Raw genomic sequence first — 12,941 nt, 5'->3', positions numbered from 1 at the left:
CATGGGAAGCCTGGAAACAGGGCCTGAGGGCAACAGCATCCTCCCCACTTCTGAGTCCCAGCATCTGGTTTCCAGAGACATATTACCTCTGGAAGCAGAGGAAGAACGTAGCCATCGTAGCCATGCAGGAGCTCCACCTCCCCAACCACTGAGTCTCTCTTGCTGAGACAGAGACGCCTGCAGATGCATCTGGGAGAGAGTGGCATTGAAAGCCCAAGAGAAGAGTGCCAACCCCAGTGCACAGCTGCCCACTTACACAACTCTGCTGCTCTCTGGTGTGGACAGCTTGAAGCAACTCCTGAAGCTCAGCCATTTGCTCCACAGTCTGCCGGCTCTTGTCACTGAGGAGTTCCTCTATGATCTGCTCTTTCTGCTGAAGGCAGAGATACAGCTCTTCCACAAGCTCCCTCTGCCCAGGCCCCAGCTTGCATAGCAGTTTTGCTGACAGTGCCTAGGGAAATGACAATGACAAGGATAATCAAGAGGGAGGAGGAAAGCAGGCCTTCCTATTTCAGACAGGGTGCTGAGATCAAGGAGAAGAGGAAATTTCAGAGGTTATTCAACTATGATTGCACCATTTCTGGCAATGTACAATGATCAACACAACCAGCAACTGCTTTCTGGATTCTGGTTTAGTAACAATGTCGTACCTGCAGAATGACTGTGAACCTGGATCAATCACTGGCTGAGAGGATGGGGCAACAGTCCCAGGGCCTCCCAACAGAGCTGCCTTTCTCACTTACTTCCACTTTCTTATTCCTGTCATGCAAAGCCGCCTGCAGCTGCCGGATTGTTCCCTCTTGCTCTGCCTGCCACTTGAGAGATTTTGCTTCAACTTCCTCTTTCAACCAGCGCAAATTCTGGTAGCTTGTCAACAGCTGCTCAAGTTCCAAACCCTTTGCTTTCAGCAAGCTCTCCATTCCCTACGGGAGAGGGGAGAGAGTGGATAGCAAAGAGATCAACAGAAGGCCAAGCCAGACCTCCGTCTAGATTTCTCATGGTACAAAACAAGCAACATCTATTTCCATCAGGTCCTTTTTGCACAAGGCACGGGGGGGGGGGGCACACAGCTCTACAGTGGTATGCATACTTTGGACGTTTTAAGGTCCAAGTTCAACTCCTGCAATCTCTGCTGCAGAAGAACCCAATTCAGGAGAGAAAAGCCCTTTGCAGAGACTTTGGAGAGCTACTGCAAGTAAGAGCTGCTCAACAGTGGAACGGTCTCCCACAGGAGGCTGTGGACTTACTCTCCTTCCTTGGAGGGTTTAGAGCAGAGCTTGGATGGCCATCTGTCATGGATGCTTTAGCCGAGATTGCTGCATTGCAGGGGGCTGAACTAGAGGACCCCACTCTACGGTTCTATGATTCTATGTGAGGATAGAAATGTTGGGCTGGCTTGTTGGCACCATTAGGTATAATTAAGTTGTGCTGAGTGCTACTCTGAAACTCTGGATTAACCCTAACATAGCTCAAGTCAACCTAAAAGCAATGGCAAAGGAATTGCTGCAAGAGTCGTCTTGAAGAGTGCTGCATTAATACAGTGTCAGTCTCAAGAGTGGGCAGGAAGCCATGGCAGATGGAAGGAATGGCATAAGCATTGCCCTTCCTGCTGCAACCCACCTGAATGGTAGCCTCATTATGGGAGAGGACCCTGCGCAGCTCTTCCAAGTCATGCTCTCGCTCTTTCACAGCCAAGCGAAGCTGCTGCAGCTCCTGCTCCTTGTCTTCAAGCACACAGAATTTCTCATCGACCGCTCGCTGCAACAAAAAAGGCCACGTAAAGCACATAAAGCATTTAAAAACCATATTGTCAGAAAAGCACTGTTTAATGTCTGGATAAGATATAAGGACTTGCTTGAAAATAAAACCCCAAGGTGGCTGTCACCAATGGAAGCGAAGGCTCAGAAAAAGCTCAATATGGAGGCCAAATGGCCGAAATATTGGGAAATTTTGGAACAAGAGGGAGACAGATTAAAACTGTAGAGTTTTGAAAAATTAAAAAATAGAGTGCGAGACTGGCTCCATTATTATCAAATAATGGAGGCGTATAATTTGGATAAAAAAATTGGCTTCCAGGTGGAAAAATCAAAATTGGAAACAGAACTGTTAGATCCCAAAATTAAGAACTTGTCAAGAATGTATAACTTGCTGTTGAAATGGAATACTCAGGATGAAACGGTGAAATCAACTATGATTAAATGGGCACAAGATGTAGGACATAATATTATGATGGCTGACTGGGAACAGTTATGGACCACAGGTATGAAGCTTACGGCATGTAATGCCCTAAGAGAGAATATAATGAAAATGATCTACAGGTGGTACATGACACCAGTCAAGCTTGCAAAAATATATCACTTGCCCGATAATAAATGTTGGAAATGTAAAGAGACTGAAGGTACATTTTTTCACCTTTGGTGGACATGCCCAAGGATTAAGACATTCTGGGAGATGATTTATAATGAAATGAAAAAGGTATTTAAATATACCTTCCTGAAGAAACCAGAGGCCTTTCTCCTGGGCATGGTCGGCCAATTGGTGCCAAAAAAGGATAGAACTTTCTTTATGTATGCCACAACAGCAGCAAGAATACTCATCGCGAAGTATTGGAAGAGACAAGATCTACCCACCCGGGAAGAAAGGCAGATGAAGGTGATGGACTATATGGAACTGGCGGGAATGACTGGCAGAATCCGAGACCAGGGAGAAGAGTTGGTGGAAGAAGATTGGAAGAAATTTAAAGTTTATTTACAGAAACATTGTAAAATTAAGGAATGTTAGAAGGATGTTGGAATGAAGTAATGTGGTTTTAGCAGAGATGTCGTAAAGGATTAAGAAAAAAAACAGATTGTTAAATGGTGAAAGGAGGGAAAGTAAAGTTACATTATATTAAGATAAAATAGAGGACAAAAACTGGAAAAGATGGAAAGGACTTGCTGAAATAGCTAATTGAACTAGAATACAAAAAAGGGGGGTGTGAGGAGGTCAAGAAAACAAGTAAATGAAAGATAAGTTATGGGAAGATTCATTGTATTTTTTTCTTTCTTTTTTCTTTTTTTCTTTATTCTGATGTGATGTTCTGTTTTTGCTTAGGATGCTGTTGTTGTTTTTTTATTTTCTCTTTTTGTAACCTTTCAAATCTTAATAAATATTACTTAAAAAAAAAAAAAGGCCACGAGTGGGCAAAGAAGTAGCAAGCGTCACAAAGACAAGCAACCAAGATTATAATTTAATAAAATACATATAAACTATTTAAATGGTTTACAAACATAGAAAAAGGGTTCCACAAAATTGTGGAACTCACAACTCACACCCCACTCATTGTTAAGAGGGAGATTCAGCTCCCCTTCCCCTCTTCAATGCGCCAGACAAGAGAGAAAAGAGGACATCTGCTCTTGGCATTGCAAGGGCCGTCCAAGACATTTGGCTGCCTGAGGGAAAGGGCAAGATGCAGCCCCACCCCCTACTGGCACCCAGACTGCCACCTAAGAGCTGCAGGCCACCTCAGAGGTGCAGAGCAGGGTGCTCTGTGCTCCGCAAAACCTACCAGCTGAGGAGACCTGGGACAGCAAAGGATGGCACCAGTGTGAACACAGAAAAAATACACAAGAGATTGTGCTGGACACCTCTGTAATTACCTCCAGGATGGCATCCCTGTCTTTGATTCGTTGTTGCAATTTCTTCACCATATTATCAGCTGATGTGGGGCTCTTGTCCAAGCTCTGGTGATACTGAATAAGTTCCTTAGATTCCTGCAAAAATGGAACATATTGACACCATCAATAACACCTGAGCAACTTCAGAAAGCTCCAAGAGAGAAGCAATGCTGGTGAGAGATCCAAGCGTTCTTGGGAAGGCAAATGAAGCAGTTGTGAATAGGGACAAGGAGGCAACTTTTCTGACCCACAGTTACCCAAGGTCAGGGCACAAGCCACAGCCAAGCAAGGCTTTTTATCATGAGACAGCAAGGACTGGCCCAGCACCTTCGACTCCTTTAACCTTGACTGGCCACTGCAATGTACTCTAGAGCAGCCTAGATAGGGCGTACCTTGAAAGCTTTCTGAAAAACCATTGCATGCCTGCTCACAGGATGGGGGTAGCCACAAGCAGTCCGAATCTGAGTGAATTTATCTGCAAAAAAAGCTTTGCACAATCATTGCAGGAGATCTTGGGGTCTATACCAGGCCCTGATGGCAAAGGTGGTTCCGTTAAATTACGAACCACCTGAAAGAGTCTCCTGCTGCTATTTTCTGCAGATGCAATAGAGGCAGTGAAGAAAGTGAAAAGTGAAAGTCCTCTTCGCCGTCGCTTGGTAGGCTCAGTGTTGAGCTCTAATCTGTGTCTGGTCAGATTCAGAATGAGTTTTCTGCCACTGGCACCCTAACCGTCTCAGCGGTTGTTTCCGTGATTGGAGAAGGCAATGAACACATGCAAAGGGTAGGCAGTGTTAGGATATTTCCGTTCCACCTTAAAAGTGAGCAGGCTTTGTGAGTCACAGAGTCTGCGTATTTCCTGTTCACAGGAAGTTTATGTTTTGTCTATTGCTTTCGTTTCTCTCTCTGTGCCTGAGACACCGAAGCAGGCAGTCATGTTTTCTTTGTTCTGACCAATGCTGAATAAACTTGTAAATAATGCTCTCCTGCGTGCATCTTTCACTGTGTGAATTCTGCTGATAGAGCGTGCATCAGCTCTGGAATGTGGCAAGCTATTTCCAGGAGCTCATGTCGCTAATTGAATGATACTGTGTGTCTACGGGAGATCGATGGACGTCCGGAGGCGGCTTGGGGGCCATGATGGACTTTGTCTCCCTGGCAGTATCCCAACAAGTGGCTAGAGTGGGGAGGGAGGGAGGAGGCTTGTATTCGCAATATACTGCCGGGTTGGAAATTCTGAAATCCTTAACTGCAGTCAAGACCTCAAACTGCTTTGGGGCAATGTTTTGATACATCACCCAGCCCTACTATGTATCTGATCATAATGCAGTTATGTGGGGGCCATAACCTGGGGAAGGCTTCTAGTATCTGGTGTATTGATATGTCTTTACTTAATGATTAACATTTTGTTCAACCAAAGTGGGAAGAGACTCTACAATATTTTGAACTCAATTAAGCAACAACCTCTGTGTGAAATTCTGAATGGGAAGCGTACAAAGCACGTATCAGTGGACATATTATAGCACCCGCCTCCAATAAAAATCAGCTTAAAAACAAGGGAAAGAATAACTTGATAAATGAAAGAATCTTGGGCACAAATGATTAGAAATCCATCTACAAAATACAAAAAAGTATGAATTAAATAATATTCTTTCTCATCAGACAGAATTCATGCTTGCATGTACAAAGAAGAAATATTAGGAAAATGGTGAAAAAACAGCCATGATCTTGGCTAATTGTTTAAAACAAAAGAAAGACAGAGCATTGATTCCCAGTATTAGAGGGGCAACCAGTGAATTATAAAATTCTCCAAGTGATATTAATACCCAGGTTTTTTAAATTTCATGCAGAATGGGCAACTCAATGAAAGTAGAAAAGGAAGATACACATGTCCTTTTTTATAAAAAAAAAATACCAAATTTAAACCGTATACAAAAACAATTTTAGCATCTCTGATTTTAAGATCTGGATTAGATGGATTCCCATCTGAATGATTTAAAACTGTGTGGATCTTCTAGCATCAAAACTATGTTTATTATATGAAGAGGGGAATTCTTTCAATGACATTCAATCAAGCATGTATCGGTTATACCAAAACCAGACAATATCATTAACTAATGTAAATATAAAGATTTTAACAACCGTTTTGGCAAATAGAGTGCAACAAGGGATATTGCCAATAATAATGAGTGACCAGGCAGGATTCACTAAAACTAAACATGCTTCAGACAATATCAGGCTAGTGGCTGATCTAATAGATTTAAATAGAATAAGAAAGTAATCTCTTTTTTTAGGATACTGAAAAAGATTTTGATAAAATTTATAAACAGTACATGCAGGAAGTGCTGGCTAGATTAGGATTTCCTTTGATATTTGATGCATCCACATCCAAGACACAGGAAATACTCAAACACTTGACTGAATCCTTAGAAGCTAAAAAAAACCCCCAGCTATTACTTTTTACAGAAGTTTAGTGTCAATCTGACACACAGACTTTGAGAAATGAATGGAATAAAGAATTAACAAGCCTCATCTTAACTGAACAATGGGATAATGTTTTAGCCTGTTTCTAATGTGTTGTTAGATTCCTAGCAATGCACTGTAAGCCAAAAGCAGAATTAAATAAACCTTCCATTACTGAGCTTTTCCTTTGAGTACATCCCAGTATGCTCTGTTGGCACCAACTGGTGTGAAATGGCTGCTGGGGTGTTTGAACCTCATTGCGGTGGGTGTCATTCCTTTTCTTTACTATACTTTTCACATATTTTAGCCAAGTAAAAGTGAACAAAAATGCAGTTCCCCACAAATCTTATAATAAATGTGTGCTGAGTTGCAATAGGTTCATTTCCCTGTGCATCGTTACATGAAAGAGAAGTAGAGCTCGGTATCATCCGCATATTGATGAACACCCAGCCCAAATGCCCTGATGATCTCTCCCAGCGGCTGCATGTAGATGTTGAAAAGCATGGGGGAGAGGACAGAACCCTGAGGCACCCCACAAGTGAGAGCCCAGGGGTCTGAACACTCATCCCCCAACACCACTTTCTGAACACGGCCCAGGAGGAAGGAGCGGAACCACTGTATAACAGCTCTACACCACTTCTCTGTTCTTTTGAAAATGTTATAGCCTTTGTGAGAAAAGACAGAACTACTGCAAAAAATATACAGGATGACAGCATCATGCAGATGAACAAAGCTGGTTAATTCCAGAGTAGTGTGGAAGATTCCCTTTAGCAACTGTATTTCCCAACCCAACACCAACAACTCTGGGAACTGCTTTGGTTTTATCTTTGGACCTCCTCACCTGTTAAACACACACACCATCTGAAATAAGGTGTGTTTTTGCCCAAACAGAATTTAACAACCCATCTGTATCTCACCTGTAGAAGCTGTTCTCTGCAAGCCAGCCTGTGCTTCAAATGCTTCAGTTTCAGCTCTTGTTTCTGCATCTCTGACCATCTTTCTCTTTCCAAAGTACAACATTGCCAGTTTTTGTTCTGCAGCTCTGTTCTTACTTGTTGAAGAGCACAACGCAGCTCCTGGAAACCAACACAACAATGTAGTCATTAGTCAATCAGGCCTGGAAGCATCTCTGAAGCTCTCAAAAGGGCAGAAAGGTTGAACTGAGCTGCAACAGGGAAAGCGACAGGACTGCTCACACTCCCCAAAAGGCAAACTCTGGCCATTTCCACCACACTGCCACAAACCGGTTGTGTGAACCTTACTTTTACAGTTAGTAACGTGAGGCTTTTTATTTGTGACATGAAAACATTTTCTGGCCCTTGAAGTACAGCAAAGGACAATGCAAGACATTCAGCTGTTCAAGCTCCATTTAGGCCTGGTCCCTTACCTTTCTCACCCTGTTCTGGCCACAGCAATCCATGTGACAGTCACCTCCAGGCTTGATAATTGTAACTCGCTCTATGCAGAGCTGCCCTTGAAACTGACCCAGAAACTCCAGCAGGTGCAGAACGCCACAGTGAGGCTCCTTATGAGGTCCTCACCCTGGGACCACATTCAGCCAGTTCTATACCAGCTGCACTGGTTCCCGGTGAAGTACAGGGTCAGGTTTAAGGTGCTGGTTTTGACCTTTAAAGCCCTACATGGCCTAGAAGTCTCGTACTTACAGGACCGCCTCCCCTGGTATGCCCCGCGGAGGACCTTAGTGTCTGCAAACACTAATACTTTGGAGGTCCCGGGCCTCAAGGAGGTTAGACTGGTCCCGGCCTGGTGGAACGCTCTGCCGCAAGAGACCAGGGCCCTGCAGGATTTGACATCTTTCTGCAGGGCCTGCAAGACGGAGCTGTTCTGCCAGGCCTTTGACCTCCCTCTTTCTATGGGACCAGCACGGATGGCCGGGCCTGATGAATATTTAATATTCCTTACCACTATAGTTGTTGCCATTCAATTTCATTTTGATTTTAATGTGATTTTGAATCAATCGTTTGTGTTTTTATTGTATTATATATTTGGTGTTAGCTGCCCTGAGCGTGGTCCTGGCCGGGGAGGGTGGGGATAAATAAATTTATTATTATTATTATTATTATTATTATTATTATTATTACTACTACTACTACTATTATTATTATTATATTTTGATGGGTGAAAAGGGCTCAGCGAACGAATTCATGCCATACCTGGTTGTGTTTCCATGCAGCCTCTTTCTGCTGCTGCTCCTCTTGCAGCCATGTTTCTACAAGGCAGGAGGTCTTCCTGGCCTCAGCCAACTGGAGATCCTTTTTCTGCTGAGCCGTCTTCAGTTGCTGCACTTCCAGCTGAGTGAAGAAAAGTGTGTTCTCTACCTCAAGGAGTGCTCCCGGCTGTGTCTGCTGCAACATGGAGGAGCCCCCTGGGATCTGCAGAAAGGTGAAAACAGAAAAGGTGGGGGGGTTAAGACTGAAATCACTGCCCAGAAAAATCCTGGAGCTTTTAAAAGTGCATTCCATGGTATATCATAGGCTCTTGCCGGTAGCCAATGCTGCAGGCAAAATTCTTTAAGGGTGGAACATATTCAGGCAGTGAGGAAGTAGCTAGTGGCATCTGCATGTACACTACATAATCTGAATAGCTTGGCTGTGTATTTTGTCTCCTTGGAATCTAATGGGAATTATCTTTGTTTACTTATTATATTATCTTTGTTTACCATATATTACAATCTACAGCTAATTTTCTTGAAATACAGTACTCTAAACATCAGGGCAATATACTTTAAACCTCTAGTTCAAATGTCTGGGATAAGACAAGACATATTCGATATAAGACAAGAAATATCAAAATAAGATACATACCTGCAATTGCCCAAGTTGGGTTTTATGTAGTGTGTCTTGTAGTTTGGCTATTGTCTCATTCTGCCCTTCAATTACACGGTACAGTTCTTCAGACTACAGGACAGAATTGAGCAGCGAGAAATTAGCAAAGGCACCTATCACCTCCCCCTCCCGAGACATAATCTGTAGTGGGGTAGTTGAGATAATGGATTTCAACATTGCATTATTTCACATGTTCTCTCTGCACAAGCGCTGCCACTTGCAATCTCAAGGAGCAATCTCCCAACTCCTCCCCTGAGTGCTGTTCTGGGGGGGGGGGGGCTGAATCCCCACCAGAGCCTATTTCAGGTAGAGCACAAAGCAGAGGCCCCGCTGCACAAGACAGAGTCCTTCAGCTGGTGGGCATGTTCGGCATATTCCGCCCCAAGGTGCAACAAGACTGTTAGAATTTCCTAAAATGCTGTACCAGAAAGGACAGCTCACCCCATTCTCTATAGAATTATCTTACCCAATTTCACATACTGGGAAGATTTCATATGCTACAAATAACAGTTAGATGAAATTTTGAATCACTGGCTCTATTTCAGCATTTACTGGACAAGGAGATGGCAACACTACAAACCTCTTTCTCTTTGCTCTTCAAGGTCTCATTCAAGGTCTGGATTTTGTGATCCTGTCTCTGGGATGTATGCTGAACAGACTTAAGTTCAAAATCCATCTCATTCAGTTTCTCTTGCAGCTGCTAAATGTCGTAAACAAACACACACTTTGAACTCGACCATATAAGATACTCTTTTCCATTCTCAGTACAGGCACACCTCAGGGACAATAGAGGTTTGGTTCCAGACCACCAAAATAAAGGGAATATTGCAATAAAGTGAGCCCCACAATTTTCTTTGTTTCCCAGTGCATATAAGTTATGTTTAAACTCTACTGCGGTTTATTAAGCCAGGCCCCGCTGGCTGCAGGGGTGGAGGGGAGAGGGAGGCAGCTTCCTTTCCCTGGAAGCAGCTGTGCTGCCTACAGCTGCGCCCACATCCTCGTAAGGAGAAGTATCTGCAAAGTGCAATAAAATGAGGTATGCCTGTACAGCTTTAACCTACTGCTGAATTACTCAACCTTTCTACATATTTACATGAATTGCAATTTCCTAAGTCTCCAACATATATTGTGTTATTGGAAAGTTTACTGCCCCATAATTTTGGGAAATTTTAGATGAAACCTGAGGATTTCAGGTTTCATTTTTAAAGTAAATGTGTAATGCACAACCCCTAGCCTCACCCTAGTGTTAGGTTGCATTTTGTGATACTAGCAAACTGACAGCTTCTGACTGCGACAGATCACATCCACAGGCAGAAATGACAGTGTGTGCGTGTGTGTAACACACTGATGGCTCCAACTGGCCCAGAACAGTTTTTTAGGCTTGAGCACAAAAGTTTAAGCCCACATGCCCCAACCCATGGATTCAGTTGTCTCGACACAAATGCAGAGAGTATGGGAAACAAACAAGATGAAATGGAGCTTTTAATTCAGGAAGGCAAATATGGCCTGCTAGGTATTACTGAAACCTGATGGGATGAGACTCGTGACTGGAATGTAGGAATTGAGCGGTATAACCAGTTCAAAAGGAACAGACCAAGCAGGGAGGAAGAGTCCCCAACCCACTCTTAGGAGGAAGTGCACAGCATCGAAAGTGCTGAGGCAATAGGACTGTGTCTGGTTGTCCCCAGCTCTGCATTTCCATGTCTTGGACAAAGTGTTTTTCATCTAACACACATCGCCTGAAGTATGGAATCTAAACCCTTCCAGCTTTTGAAAATAGGACCGAACCTATGCATTTTTTACTACGGGCACAGGCACCTGTAGATGTTATGACCACCATACAACTAGACATAGGCCAGGAAAAGGCTATAGATGTCTCACCATGTGTTGTGTTTACTCACACACTAGCCCCAAATCTATTTAACGCACTTTTGACTTTTATTATTTAAAAAATACCTTGTTGGTAGCATCAAGGCAGCTGATTTTTTCCAGCAGTTCTACATTATTTAGTTCAGATGCTTGTTTGCCTTGTGATAAGTTGCTTGGAGTCAGTTGCTGCTGGTCTTCAAACAAATACTGAAAAGGGTGAGAAAAAAGTGACATTTGCTCAGATAAGGTTCCTTTTGCAGTTTGCTTCCATTGTTATATAGCTCAGCAGGGAAATGGACTGGTAAATGAAGGAGATTCACAGTGAGAGGCTGGCCTTGGGACAATTTAGCTCTTCCAATTCCATAAACACAGCTTTTAAGTTCCCTGACATTTCCATTTTCTACCCAAATATCTTATTTTCCATCAGTTACTAATTAAAGTATCATTAATTATCCCCTTCCCCTGCTCTTCTCAATTCCATTTCTTGCTATTCATTCCTCATTCTTCCTCATTGTTCTAGCAAAACTAACCAGAACTCAAGTTACTTTGTTTCTTCAAGCTGTATTGGATCTAATATGTCTAGTACAAGAAGTCTGTGTGAATTTATTATTAAAATATTTCCTGCTGCCTTTCTGACACACAATGACATTCAAGGCAGCTCCAAAATATTTGTTCTCTGTTGCACCATTTCCCCTCATACTCCTTTAAGTCACTAAGCAAGGAGTCTGATTCATGTTCATCAGCACAAAGTTGCCTCAACTTCATGACTTCCTACTGAGGTAATCTGTAGTCTTTATCTCTTTCCCCATGGTGGCAAAAGCAAGGTCTGGCATTAACAATTGTGTCCTGTGCCTTGAAAGTCTGTACTGCAACCAGGCTCAGACTCACCGCTGAGCTTCAGGATCCAGAGGTGTCTAGGGAAATCACTGCCCAGGGACCTGTACCTTAAATAGCCCCGCTCTGTGCTGCCCCTGAGTTGTGGAGTAAAAATATTTCATAACCCTTTTGCTTCATCTGAGTGCCCTCCCAAATGCCATTAAAGGTCTGATGTATGGAATATCCTCTCTATAGTGAACAGATTTAGATTCTGATATCTGAATCTGTCACAGTGACGTCAAACAAACATTTCCTGGGGAAGACCTGAATGGCTCCATCTTTCCCAGAGCACGGCCTTTTCTGAGTCAGGGCAATACACTACTGCTGACAGCTCTACTCAGACGTTTCTTGTCACAGCCTTACTAAGCTGCGTCCAAATTAATGAGTTGTTGTTTTATAGAGAAGACCAGGATCTTTTTCTGCTGCAAGCTGATCACTCCTCCGCAGGTAAAAAAACTGTGTATTCCTAATAAAGTAAGTCTAAAACAACAATGCTACTAATGTCCCACATGCTCCAAAAGCTGTACACACTTGCAGAAAAGTTGTGTACTGTATTAAGCTGCTTGGAAATTATTCTGTGTCACAGTAACAAAGAACAGAGAATGACTTCCAAGAGCTTTTGCTTGCTAGTGTTTCAAGGGGATGGTGGTATAATACGGCTCTTCTATCATTGCTTGTTACTTTATTGCCATTAAAATTACTGTTTTCATTATTTTGTAGTGCTTTTTCCTATTTGACATTTCTTGGTGTTTTTAAGATGATTACTTTTATTTGTTAGTTTCAAATACTTGTACCCCACCATTCAGGACAATGGCATGACAAGGCGGCTTACCATCACAATTAAAAAGCAATAGATTTAATCAGTAGGTTGAGTAAAATTAAGCAGCCACTAAAAACAGCAGGTCAACATAAAACCATTAAAAGAAAAGCTACATGAGACAAGTCATTGGGGCTCATTTAAGGGAACCCAAGAGGAGCTTGCTGATTATTTTGAGAGGAGTTTCAAAGATCTACAGCCACTCCTTGGAGTAAAAATATATGTATTATTCAATGTATGGTGGAATTTTAAAACCAAGCCACTTAGCTCCTCTGTTTTTACCAACTAGTTTATTCCATCCTGTCTCCAAAAAAACAATCATAATGTACCTAGTTCTCACCCCAACTCCTTTTTATTACCAAAACAAGCCTGTGAGGCAGGTTTGGCTTAGGCAGGCTGACCCAAAGTGAAGCTCAA

The 12,941-nt window shown here is 42.7% G+C and overlaps 1 protein-coding gene across 5 annotated transcripts in view; it reads right to left on the bottom strand.

Moving 5' to 3' along the window:
• The window catches only part of PDE4DIP (phosphodiesterase 4D interacting protein), a 102,769-nt gene that overhangs the window by 45,411 nt on the left and 44,417 nt on the right, over positions 1-12,941 (bottom strand). For 4 of the 5 annotated variants that reach the window (XM_081012010.1, XM_081012009.1, XM_081012012.1 and 1 more), the window contains 9 exons: positions 10,919-11,038; positions 9,543-9,662; positions 8,942-9,034; positions 8,291-8,509; positions 7,034-7,192; positions 3,639-3,752; positions 1,621-1,758; positions 744-923; positions 257-451 (listed from right to left, as the gene is read on the bottom strand). In XM_081012010.1, coding sequence (XP_080868136.1) covers positions 257-451; positions 744-923; positions 1,621-1,758; positions 3,639-3,752; positions 7,034-7,192; positions 8,291-8,509; positions 8,942-9,034; positions 9,543-9,662; positions 10,919-11,038 — 1,338 coding nt within the window. The remainder of the gene's footprint in view (positions 1-256; positions 452-743; positions 924-1,620; positions 1,759-3,638; positions 3,753-7,033; positions 7,193-8,290; positions 8,510-8,941; positions 9,035-9,542; positions 9,663-10,918; positions 11,039-12,941) is intronic. The other variant, XM_081012011.1, reaches the window with a different exon arrangement.

This window comes from Podarcis pityusensis (genome assembly GCF_964106645.2).
Source record: "Podarcis pityusensis genome assembly, chromosome: 6".
NCBI classification, from domain to species: Eukaryota; Metazoa; Chordata; class Lepidosauria; order Squamata; family Lacertidae; genus Podarcis; species Podarcis pityusensis.
Note: the sequence above shows the minus strand (reverse complement) of the source record. Positions and strands in the feature narration are given on the sequence as shown.